This window comes from Pezoporus flaviventris, unplaced genomic scaffold (assembly GCF_033815535.1).
Source record: "Pezoporus flaviventris isolate CSIRO_AGI_PZ_B2104156 unplaced genomic scaffold, CSIRO_AGI_Pfla_v1 ptg000070l, whole genome shotgun sequence".
In the NCBI taxonomy this organism is placed as follows: Eukaryota; Metazoa; Chordata; class Aves; order Psittaciformes; family Psittacidae; genus Pezoporus; species Pezoporus flaviventris.
The window spans coordinates 4,761,417-4,772,424 of NW_026892618.1; the positions used below are offsets into that span (position 1 = coordinate 4,761,417).

Genomic DNA, 11,008 nt, shown 5'->3' on the forward strand with positions numbered 1-11,008 from the left:
CAGAGCAAGACTGGGCTTGCATGGAGGTTTTCCTACACCCTCTGTGGGCATAGACTGGTACCAGGGACTCCTGTGGGTCCCTAGGGAAGTGTAGCCTTGCTGCTTAGCTGATCACCACCCACAAGTTGTTGAGTTCTGGGGTTGGCTGCAATGAGCTGCTTTGTGGCAGGTTCACCCACCCCTGGTAAGGACCTGGCCAAAGCTGTCAGGATCTTCCCACCACAGATAGATCCTGGGAGCGCTCCACTTGTGTGCAGCTCTTGTCGCAAACACAGGTATAGAAAGAGCCTGTGTGCAGCCATGTTCAATTACCATGGCACACTTTACACACAGGGGGCATTTCCCTGCTAATTACCCGGTACCATTATCAAAGTGCCTGATCAACTTTGGCCACAGTTATTATAACATTGCAGCATTAACTGGTATTTGTGCCCTTACAGACACTGACAGCACATGCAGATCTCAGTGGCTACAGGCTGCTGTATTTCAGAATTAACACAGTAAGGGTTCAGTTGTGCTTTTAAAGAAAAGAAAAGGCTTAATATGGCAACAGGTGGGCTCACAAGCAAGGAAAGAAACAGCACACCAGGGGAAATGTGCATTTCAAACCCGTGTACTGTCACACATGGTAATTGCTGGTTTGGACAAGATGCTTCAGCTCCTTAAAAAGGCAGCTGACTTACAAACATCAGTGGTCTGTAAATGCTGTTGTTTTTCACTGAGTGGCAAGGGAGCTATTTAGATGTTTTGATTCTACACTGCTGTGGCAGTCTGTTGACTGCTATAGCATGACAGTATCCCTGAGGGGATAAAAAAAAGATTTGAAGCAAACAAACAGGGTTGCCACCTGTGAACCACTTTTGCTACCTAGAATAGATTTTACTTCTCTAATAATAATTTGTTAGACTCCTTATATGTCTTTGACTTTAAAAAATATCCAACGTGGCCTTGGCTTGGCAGCAGTAATCATGGATCAGGTAATGCAATTTGTGGAACCTAGCTATCAGTTTGTAAAAGACTCCATAAAACTTGTCAAAAGATGCACCAAGCATGACAGGAAAGATGTCCAGAAGATTGCCGTAGCAACAGCAACAGGCTTTGCGATAATGGGATTTATTGGTTTCTTTGTCAAACTGATCCACATCCCCATCAACAACATCATTGCAGGCTGCTGAATATTTATCATGAAGAACAAGGTGTTGTGACACTTGCTGCAAAGATTTCACAGCTTTAACTTGTTGATTTTGGGGTTATTTTTAGGCTCATAAAAGGTGGAAGCAAGGACAGGAGGCCTGGGAAGAATACAGGGATGTTGTCAGGGAAGCTAGGGACCAGATTAGGAAAGCTAAGGACCAGTTAGAGTTAAACTTGGCTAGGGATGTGAAAGGTTACAGGAAGAGATTCTATAGGTACATTGTGAATAAAAGACAGCGTGGGTGCTCTCCAGAAGCTATGAGGAGAACTTGCAACCCTGAATTTGGAGAAGGCTGAGGTTCTTAATGACTTCTTTGCCTCAGTCTTCACTGGCAAATGCTCCGACCACACCGCCCAAGTCTTGGAAGGCAGATGAAGGGACTGTGAGAATGAAGACCCTGTTGGAGAGGATCTGGTTCTAGACCATCTTAAGAACCTGAACGTGCACAAGTCCATGGGACATGATGAAATCCATCCGTGGGTCCTGAAGGAGCTGGCAAATGAAGTTGCTAAGCCAGTGGCCATCATATTTGAAAAATCATGGCAGTCAGGTGAAGTTCCCGATGACTGGAAAAAGGGAAATATAGCCCCCATTTTCAAGAAGGGGAAAATGGATGACCCGGGGAATTACAGACCAGTCAGTCTCACCTCTGTGCCTGGCAAAATCTTGGAGCAGATTCTCCTGGAGGCATGCTAAGGCACATGAAAAACAACAAGGTGCTTGGTGACAGCCAGCATGGCTTCACTAAGGGGAAATCCTGCCTGACCAATTTGGTGGCCTTCTATGATGGGGCTACAGAACCGATGGACAGGGGTAAAGCAGCTGATGTCATCTACCTGGACTTCTGTAAAGTGTTTCACACTGTCCCACACGACATCCTTGTCCCTAAACTGGAGAGACATTAATTTGATGGATGGACCACTCGGTGGATAAAGAACTGGCTGGATGGCTGCACACAAAGAGTTGTGGTCAATGGCTCAATGTCCAGCTGGAGACCAGTAACGAGTGGTGTCCCTCAGGGATCGGTGTTGGGACCAGTCTTGTTCAGCGTCTTTGTAGGTGACATGGACAGTGGGATTGAGTGCACCCTCAGCAAGTTTGCCAATGACACCGAGCTGTGTTGTTCGGTTGATACCCTGGAGGGAAGGAATGCCATCCAGAGGGACCTTGACACACTTGTGAGGTGGGCTGATGCCAACCTTATGAAGTTTAACCATGACAAGTGCAAGGTCCTACACCTGGGTCGGAGCAATCCCAGGCACAGCTACAGGTTGGGCAGAGAAGAGATTCAGAGCAGCCCTGCAGAGAAGGACTTGGGGGTGTTGGTCAATGAGAAAATGAACATGAGCTGGCTTCAGTGTGCGCTTGCAGCCCAGAAAGCCAACCGTATCCTGGGCTGCATCAAAAGGAGTGTGACCAGCAGGTAGAAGTTTTCCACTTAAACTTGAGAAGAAACTTCTTCTCAGTGAGGGTGACGGAATACTGGAACAGGCTCCCCAGGGAGGTTGTGGAGTCTCCTTCCCTGGAGACATTCAAAACCCGCCTGGACACATTCCTGTGTAACATTATCTAGGTGTTCCTGCTCCGGCAGGGGGATTGGACTAGATGATCTTTTGAGGTCCCTTCCAATCTCTAGCATACTGTGATACTGTGAAGGAGGTGATCCTGCCCCTCTAATCTGCTCTTGTGAGACCTCACCTGGAGTATTGTGTGCAGTTCTGGTGTCCTCAACATAAAAAGGACATGGAACTGTTGGAACAAGTCCAGAGGAGGACCACGAGGATGACAAGGGGACTGGAGCACCTCCCGTATGAAGATAGGCTGAGAAAGTTGGGGCTGTTGAACCTGGAGAAGAGAAGGCTGTGTGGAGACCTCATAGCAGCCTTCCAGTATCTGAAGGGGGTCTATAGGGATGCTGGGGAGGGACTCTTCATTAAGGACTGTAGTGACAGGACAAGGGGTAATGGGTTCAAACTTAAACAGGGGAAGTTTAGACTGGATATAAGGAGGAAGTTTTTTACTGTAAGGGTGATGAGGCACTAGAATGGGTTGGGCAAGGAAACTGAATGCTCCATCCCTTGTGGTGTTCAAGGCCAGGTTGGATGAAGCCTTGGGTGAGATGGTTTAGTGTGAGGTGTCCCTGCCCATAGCAGGGGGGTTGGAACTAGATGATCTTAAGCGCCTTTCCAACCCTAACTATTCTATGATTCTATTCTATGGTTCTGTAATATAAAAACCATGAAGGGGTGAGGCAAAGAGTATCTTAATCAAACAGAGCCTCAGCTATGGGTCCAATATCTGGCTCACATGATGTTTGCAGCATAGTAACACTCCCACAGCTTCACTGATTTGACTCCTTAGTTGCATAAGGAAGAGACTGATCCTACTTTCCTGCCCCTAGCTCTGTTCTGTATTTTATACACCTACAGCTGTAGGACATCTGCTGAGACAGAAGATTCTACATAAATAAGATGTTAATGTAAAAAATGTTATTTACATTACCTAAAATGAGAACTGTTAGGGAAACGTCAAGCAGGCTGTGTATCTTTCCTGTGATGGCTGAATGGAGGTTTCTAAACAAAAAGCAGCAGGCAACCCTATGTTTTCAAGGGGTCCTTTACATTTCTGTAAACTCTAAGAACTCTGTGAAAAAAACATCTTCTAAGATTCTTTTTCTGCAGCCCTTTATGGACTTAATTGCTCTATTGTACTTTCCTTTCTTCTAGTTCTTTCCCCTGCTTATTGAGGCTTAAAATATGATTGGGAGGGTCCCACACAACTTCCTGATGACCTTCTATATTGAACGAAATCCACATGGAAGAGATAAATCCTTGTCCACCTTTGAAAGACAGCATGGTTCCGCTTCCAATGTGAGCTTTTCTTTCTTCTAGACCTAATTTGATGCCAAAATAGTCAACCAACATGCAGAATTGTGTTTTGGTCAACCTTTTTGGATCCCTTGTAGGGTTATGATTGGCACTCTGCTGTACATCCAGGTTTTTGGGCTATACAGCCGTGTTTTCAGAAGGCACAGGTTACCCAAATAGCTATTTTAAGGTCATGCAAATCCCACTGCCAGCGAAAAGATTTCCCAGCTATGGGATGACTAAAGGCAACAGTCTGTGAGTTTTCACAGTCAGCACAGAGCTGTGAGAGTCTGAAAGGCAATCAGCTCTTACACTGCCACAGCTACAGCTGCAACAAAGAGGCTGTACCACTCACATTTTTTGCTGCAGAAAACCAGCCCAAAATGACCTTAGCCTTCAGGGTCCCTTCTTGATTATACTGATCTCACAGCTATACATGGGTGACACACAAGGAATTGCCTGTTGATTATAGTTGCTTTCTGTTACAGTGAAAGCAGTCTCTTAGTTTGCCAGACTTCAGCACTGATATGGCGAGTGCAATCAGCAGGGAAAAACGTGCCATGTCAGCAGAATAATATGAACAAATAAACCCATTGAATTATTTGTGGTTGGATGTTTGTTTCATGACTCTTTTGTCACTTAGCCATCCTTCTCTTCATCATGTTTTTTATTTTCCTGCTAAACCATTTTGACACATTTTCCACACTATACGTCACCAAAGATTGCAGCCCTGGGAGCAGCTGTGGTAGGATACATTCCTTCCTCTTTATTCTGTGATTTCTGATGTTTATAGCAAGGGAATGGCCATCCAGACTGTAACCTGGGTTTTAGGGATCACCTTGCTGCTTCCTGGCTGGGGATGTGAACTAGCACTCTGTAACTACAGAATTAAAACAAAATGAAAAGACAAACAAAAGCAAAGCTGTGAGGTGTCCTGCTGGTGGGGTGAGATGTGAGGCTCTGGTGAGACCATGCTATGTTGTGAGGATGTTCTGTTGCTCACATAAAGTCTGATCATTTCCAAACAATGTTGATCCCAAATATTTAGATCTTTAAACTTCCATGAGGTGTTCAGGTGTTTTAGGTTATTCTTGACACTTTGAGTCCAGCTATCAGTTTTCTAGAGTCTCTGTGATGCTTTTGACATTTTGTTTGCAGTTTACTTGGAGATGATTTACGCAATCTTACACAATTTACTTCTCTGTTTCCCAGCTAATCAAGCAGAAGAGAACCAAACCTGGCTTCTTGAACAACCCTGGGTGTTCAGTGCAGCTCACAGACTAGAGCTGGCAGTGCTCATTGTGACCATCAGTGCCCAGTTCAGGGCTGCCTAGAGCCATATTCAACCTCAAAGCAGTGTAAGGGGCACCAGCTTGTTGAAAAGAGGCAGGCTTTATTACAGGAGAGCCACAGGACAGCAGGGACTTTGCTACTGAATGTAACCAAGTGATCAGAGTGGAACAAGAAGAGAAATAAAGGATAGGTGAGGCTGCTTCAGGGTGAGGCAGTAAAACTACCTGATGGTCACAGAAGTGCGCACACACACAGACTACATAAGACCTTATTCAGTACGAGATCTTGACACTATTGCTCTGAATGTTTCCTGCTGTTGGTTTGGTTCCTGGGCTAAGTGGTGCTGCAGACTGCTTCCCTCCTGCCTTGGCAATGGGATAAGGGCATTGCTTTTATAGGCTCATTGAGTCCCCCATAAAGAGTGAACCTTCCAGGTAAATGACAGAAAGCTTATGAGCTCTGAAACCTGGGTTTGATAGCAGACAATTCATCCTTTGGCCAGATTTGTCTTTAAAATGCTATAAATGGCAAATAAGTTTCTCAGCAGTGTTTTAGAGTCCCTAAGTATTTTAGCATTTGTTATTTATTCAGTTATAAGATATCCACTATCCTGAAATCTAAGCGTGCAGTATTGATTTGTGTCACTTCCAGCGCTGGCCTCCGTTCCTCGCAATGAGTGACAGCAAGCAAACTGCTTGTCTTCAGATGCTTTAAAGACCATGTGTTTATGGTAGTTGCTGATCCTAATTTTAGTGTTTCCACCAGGCCTGTGCTGAAAGACACACCATGTTTAGCAAATGTCTCTTCTGGACTCTCAGTCTTGCAGAACGGGCTAATGAAGCTCTTTGTGTACTGCTTTCCATTTAGTGCTATTTCTCCTGCAGCTGCTATAAAAAGAGCTCTGTCAAACACTGCACTCCAGGTCTGCATGCATAAGGAAACATGCATGTGCAAAATGGACAGAGAACTTTTGGCTTTTAAAAAAATCAGATGTCATTGCTTTTTACCTTAATGAAATTCTGATTATTCCACAAACTAGCCTTTCCAGTCTCAGCTGTACCTGGACCTACCTCTCTGGGAAGTGGTGCAGTGTTTAGGGGCCACACAGCATGCAGCTCTTTGCAGTGTGCTGCAGCTCTAACCCACATCACACATCCAGGCTCCTGGGCACAGAAATCAGAGATGCATGCACAGGATGGTGTTTATACCTGAGTTCAGTTGCTGAGAGAGCCCTCCTTAGAATAAGAGCATTCACAAAGATCTGTAGGCTGAAATGGAAACACAAGAAGTGATACTGGGTTGAGAGGTAGGACTCAGCTCAACGCATTGAAACTTTCCTTTCTCCAGGTTGCGCATAAAAATACTGTAGTAGACTTCATTAATGTATCTAATGAGTATCTAATGGCTCAGCTTTTCCATGTGCAAGTGGGATTTGGAGCCAAGAACAAAGAAGAAAATATGCATAAGCTATGTTTTACATCATAATACTCTGGTCACCCACTAACCAAAAAAGCTGAAATAGCAAAGTAAATCAATCGTCTGATGCAGAACCGCATGAAAGACTGTCTTAAGGAGCTCCCCATTTCAGATTTGCCACTCTCTGCTTTTTTCCCTAAGGACACCAGCTGCGGTTTATCCTCTCCTTCCCTTCTTTCCCCACTTAAAAAGTACTGCATTCTCAAATTCTCCATTCCCAAAGCAAAGAGGATCACTGGTTACTTGACACTTAAAACCTACCAAATCTTCCTTGCCTGAACCTCATCTCAATAATATATCAGGAGGATGAACCACCCTTGGTCAGAGCACCTAAAAGAACTCAGACTACAGAGTCCTATCAAGACATTCTTTTGGTCCTCCTTAAATGAATGGTTATCCTTCAAATACTGTGCTCCAAAACCCAGACAATTATAAGCAGCGATAAACAATATGTGGGCAGCATAAAGGCCCATTTCCTATTTTCACAGTCTGCAAAGAACTGGGGTAATTGATCTGCATTTTGTCATTCAATCTTTCCTGGCCTTGGGCGACTTTTCCCACTTATTTATACTGTACTTCTGACAGTTTAGGTGATCCATGTATGGCTGATCAATTATAACTAGAAGCTGTAAATATAGGAAAAAAAAAAAACAGAGAAAACATAGCACTTAGCAAAGTACTGATGGAGGGACACCCAAAAAGAAATTTAATCCTCTTACCTGTAGAAGATCCTGATGGTGCTCAGCACTGCTTGACTGGACAATGAGGAAAAAGTAGTGTTGTGAAGAGATTGTGTTTCTCTGTGTGACCATTCCCAACAACCTCACCTTGCTAATTAAAGGCAGATTTGTTTGGCTTTATTGATGCTAACAGGGTTTAGAGCTGCATTTGTGGATTTTGTGAGAGCTTTGTCCCTTCTTAGGGGCTGAAAGAGCAAGCGTTGTTTTGCCCACTTGTGTTGAAGCACCTAAGGCTTTGGGAAGAAACCTTTTATGTGTCTGGGGAATTATACTAGTCATAATAACATCCATTCAGCATTTCATGCCACAGAGTACTGATTTCTCTGGTGTGCAGGTTCAGTGCTGTTTATCACAAAATGTTCCACTTCGTGTTTTTGATGGTTTTGGCTGGGAGAGCTGTTATATTCAGCTAATGAAACCTCTGCCTTGTTTGGAGGGATCATTCTTTAAATAACAGTTAGAAAGGGACCATCACTAAAGCAGATTTGATTGCATGCTCTGCCATGCAGAAAGGAAAAATGCCCATGCCCCTTACACTGCAGCCTGGTGTGAGCAGCTGTGATGGACCTTGTCTCTTGAGCAAGCCCAGGACCCTTCTGTGTCTTATCAGTTATATAGTACATTGCATAAACTTTTTCTATAAAATCAGAAAGCCAAGCCAGCATCTAGTGATTCCAAAACATGGAGTTAGTGAAACCTAATTTTCATTTGCTTTCACAGTAACATGAAGGATAAGAATGTTGTCAAATTGACTTATTTCTACAATTGCTGTTGGAAGAGTCTGCTGGCATTTATATTGTGAACGAGTTCATTGAAATAAAGATAGACTTATTATGGATTAACTGAGAGCAAACATTAAGCCTTACAACAGCAAAAAATAGCAACATTATTCTTGCTATCTGCACATTGCCTTTAAAAGAGCAGTCCTCTTTGTGTTACTGGGTGGTTCTTTTCTTGTAGGGAAGGATTGTTTTTAATACTTAATGATAAGAAGACCCTGGAAAAATAAACAAGCTTGCTGGGATTGAGGGTGGGACTGCCCTCAGTAAACCATTGTGTTTCCAAAGCTTGACTCTTTCAACAGCCTGGCTCTGGAATCATGAATCTGTATGTTTATTATTGTATTAGCATTGTATGTATTGACAGTCTGATCAGTAAAACCACACTAGCATCATTCCACAAAATACTGGTGAGAAAAAACAATAATGAACCATCCGAAACACTACTTGTTGAAGCTATTTTCATCTGTCAAGGAATGAGCAAACTGCAGCAAGTTTGTTCATATTGCCCCTTCTTTTCCCTCTCCTTTCCATTTTGCGACTTCTCCTCTCTGCCCACTTATCTTTTTTTTACCTGTGTGGCATCTGTTGGCACCACACTGGACCACAGAGTATTTGGTTGCATTTTCCAGGAAGGAGGGAGGTAATCAAGCTAAAAACTCATCCCAGATTCACCAACAGACTTGATAAGGGTCTGAGCTAGTGTCAGGGATGGGAACAGAAACTTTAGAGCAATTGCTGTTAAATTCTGGGTACTAAAGTGTAGTCAGGCCACCTCTGAGAGTGCATAAATTATGCACCCCACTTTAGTCACCTACAATAGCTTCAATACAATTTCTGTATGACCTGTCAGTCTTCAGAAAGGTAAGACAAAACACCCTTTTGGTTCTGGGTTAATGCTGCATCACCCAGGTGAAAACCTTTCCTCCACTTACCTAATATTCCTTCCTCAGGTTTTTCTATACTGACAGATTTTGGGGTTGGTGTTTTTTTCTTTTTTTCATCCTTTTGCTTTTCTTCCTGACAATCAGATTCTGAGCTAGTCAAAGCACCAAGTCAATGTGCCTTGCATTGCTATAGCCTTAAGATGCAAACAAGGTTGAAGGAATCCTGTTCAGAGATGCAAACTGGTATTAGCACTGAGCAGAGGGAACCATCTAGCACCTATCCAGCCCTCAGGGCTTCGGAAAATGTGTTTGCGGGTTTTCTTCCTAGGTTATCTGAATGGCCAAGGTGGCTTTCACTTCTCGATGCCCCCCAGCTGAGCACATATGTAGCGGACAGGAGTCATGGGACTGGGGCTGCAGAGCCATGCTGGTACTCTGTGATGAAGAGGCAAAGAGCAAGCAGTGTTGGTTTATGAAATCCACCTCAGGCTTGTGGCCTCATAAGGAAAAATATGCCTTAATAGAAGGCAGTAATTGGCAGAAAATAAGGGAGTGGGAGAACTCAGCCCGAGTCTCTGTTCTCATTAGTTTTAAATTAGTGGAACTCCATTGGCTTTCACGGGAGTTATTTCTGATATACACAGAGATAACTGAGATCAGAATCAGATGCAAAGTGTATTGAAACCCTGTGTATTTACAGTTTTGTGATGGTTCTGCAAAACCAGCTTGGATAAGGCCGCATTGTGCTGGGCTGCCAAGAGGCTGGTGCCCAACCAGCACCCAAGCCAGCATCTGGTAACCTACCCAAAAAAAGAGAAGCAAAGCACAGTGTTGTTTTCTCATCAGCCTTGCATTCTGTGAAACTCCACTGGTGTGCTGGATATCACCATCAAACACATAGTGCTTTTTGCACAGATATAAGGAAAAGCCAGTGGCAGAATTAAACTCTGCTTTGAGAGGTGATCTCTCAGTAAGAAAAAAAAAAAACAAAAACTCATTACATTAAATACAATTTGCTGACAAATAGGTTATGATGGTGCTGAAGGCCAGCCTTGCCGTGATTATTTGTACTGGGTTATACTTTTTCTGCTATGAACAAACTGCACTGCTGGTCCTTTAAGCCTTATTTCTTAAAATGAAATGTTCACTCAGCAGCCAAGCTTGTTTTTGCAATTAATAACGTTTAAAGTGACAGAGGCTTAGTTTTCCCCTACATCTTTTCTTTCAATACTGTTTACACCACACAGATTCATTGACTTCTTTCAGTCAATACCAGTTAAACGTAATCTAACATTACTGAGGTTTTCTGTTCCTTGGGGTTTTTTTTCCTAATACTTTGGTTCCACTGATTGTGTTTTAATCGGATACGAAATCAGCAGAGGCTGAAAGAGGCAGGATAACTGAAACCTGAGCGAGTCAGTGTGTTACAGCAGGCCAGGCACAGTCAGCACGCTCTGTGGCAGCTCTGAAAGCTATCTGCTCTCTGCTGACAGACACATTTTCATAGTGTAGTCTTTGCTCATGTTTACATCTGTACTTGTGTAGTCTTGAGTGGCTGCTGCTGCACTATCTCAGACAGTCACTGAAGTCACTAGGAGCAGGATCTGATTTGCAAATTAAACTTAACACTGGAACCAAAATAATGACTCCTTAGTGAAGGCATTAACATAATTTAAAAGTCTTTAGTATGCTATGGGTAAAATTTGGGCTGGTCTGCTTCTGTGCTCATTCAATAGCATGAGAAGGAACAAGGAAATAAGTGATCTATATT

At 43.4% G+C, this 11,008-nt stretch overlaps 1 protein-coding gene across 1 annotated transcript; it reads left to right on the plus strand.

The window, feature by feature from the left end:
• The first annotated feature begins 922 nt into the window (after window positions 1-922).
• Window positions 923-1,234, plus strand: LOC133279036 (protein transport protein Sec61 subunit gamma-like). Its single transcript, XM_061472371.1, has one exon. The coding sequence runs from the start codon at window positions 969-971 to the stop codon at window positions 1,173-1,175; it is 207 nt and encodes a 68-aa protein (XP_061328355.1). The 5' UTR covers window positions 923-968; the 3' UTR covers window positions 1,176-1,234.
• Window positions 1,235-11,008: the final 9,774 nt, after the last annotated feature.

What these genes read in the sequence shown, in the direction of transcription:
- LOC133279036 (XM_061472371.1), top strand. Translation starts at nt 969, where the DNA reads ATGGATCAGGTAATGCAATTTGTGGAACCTAGCTATCAGTTTGTAAAA.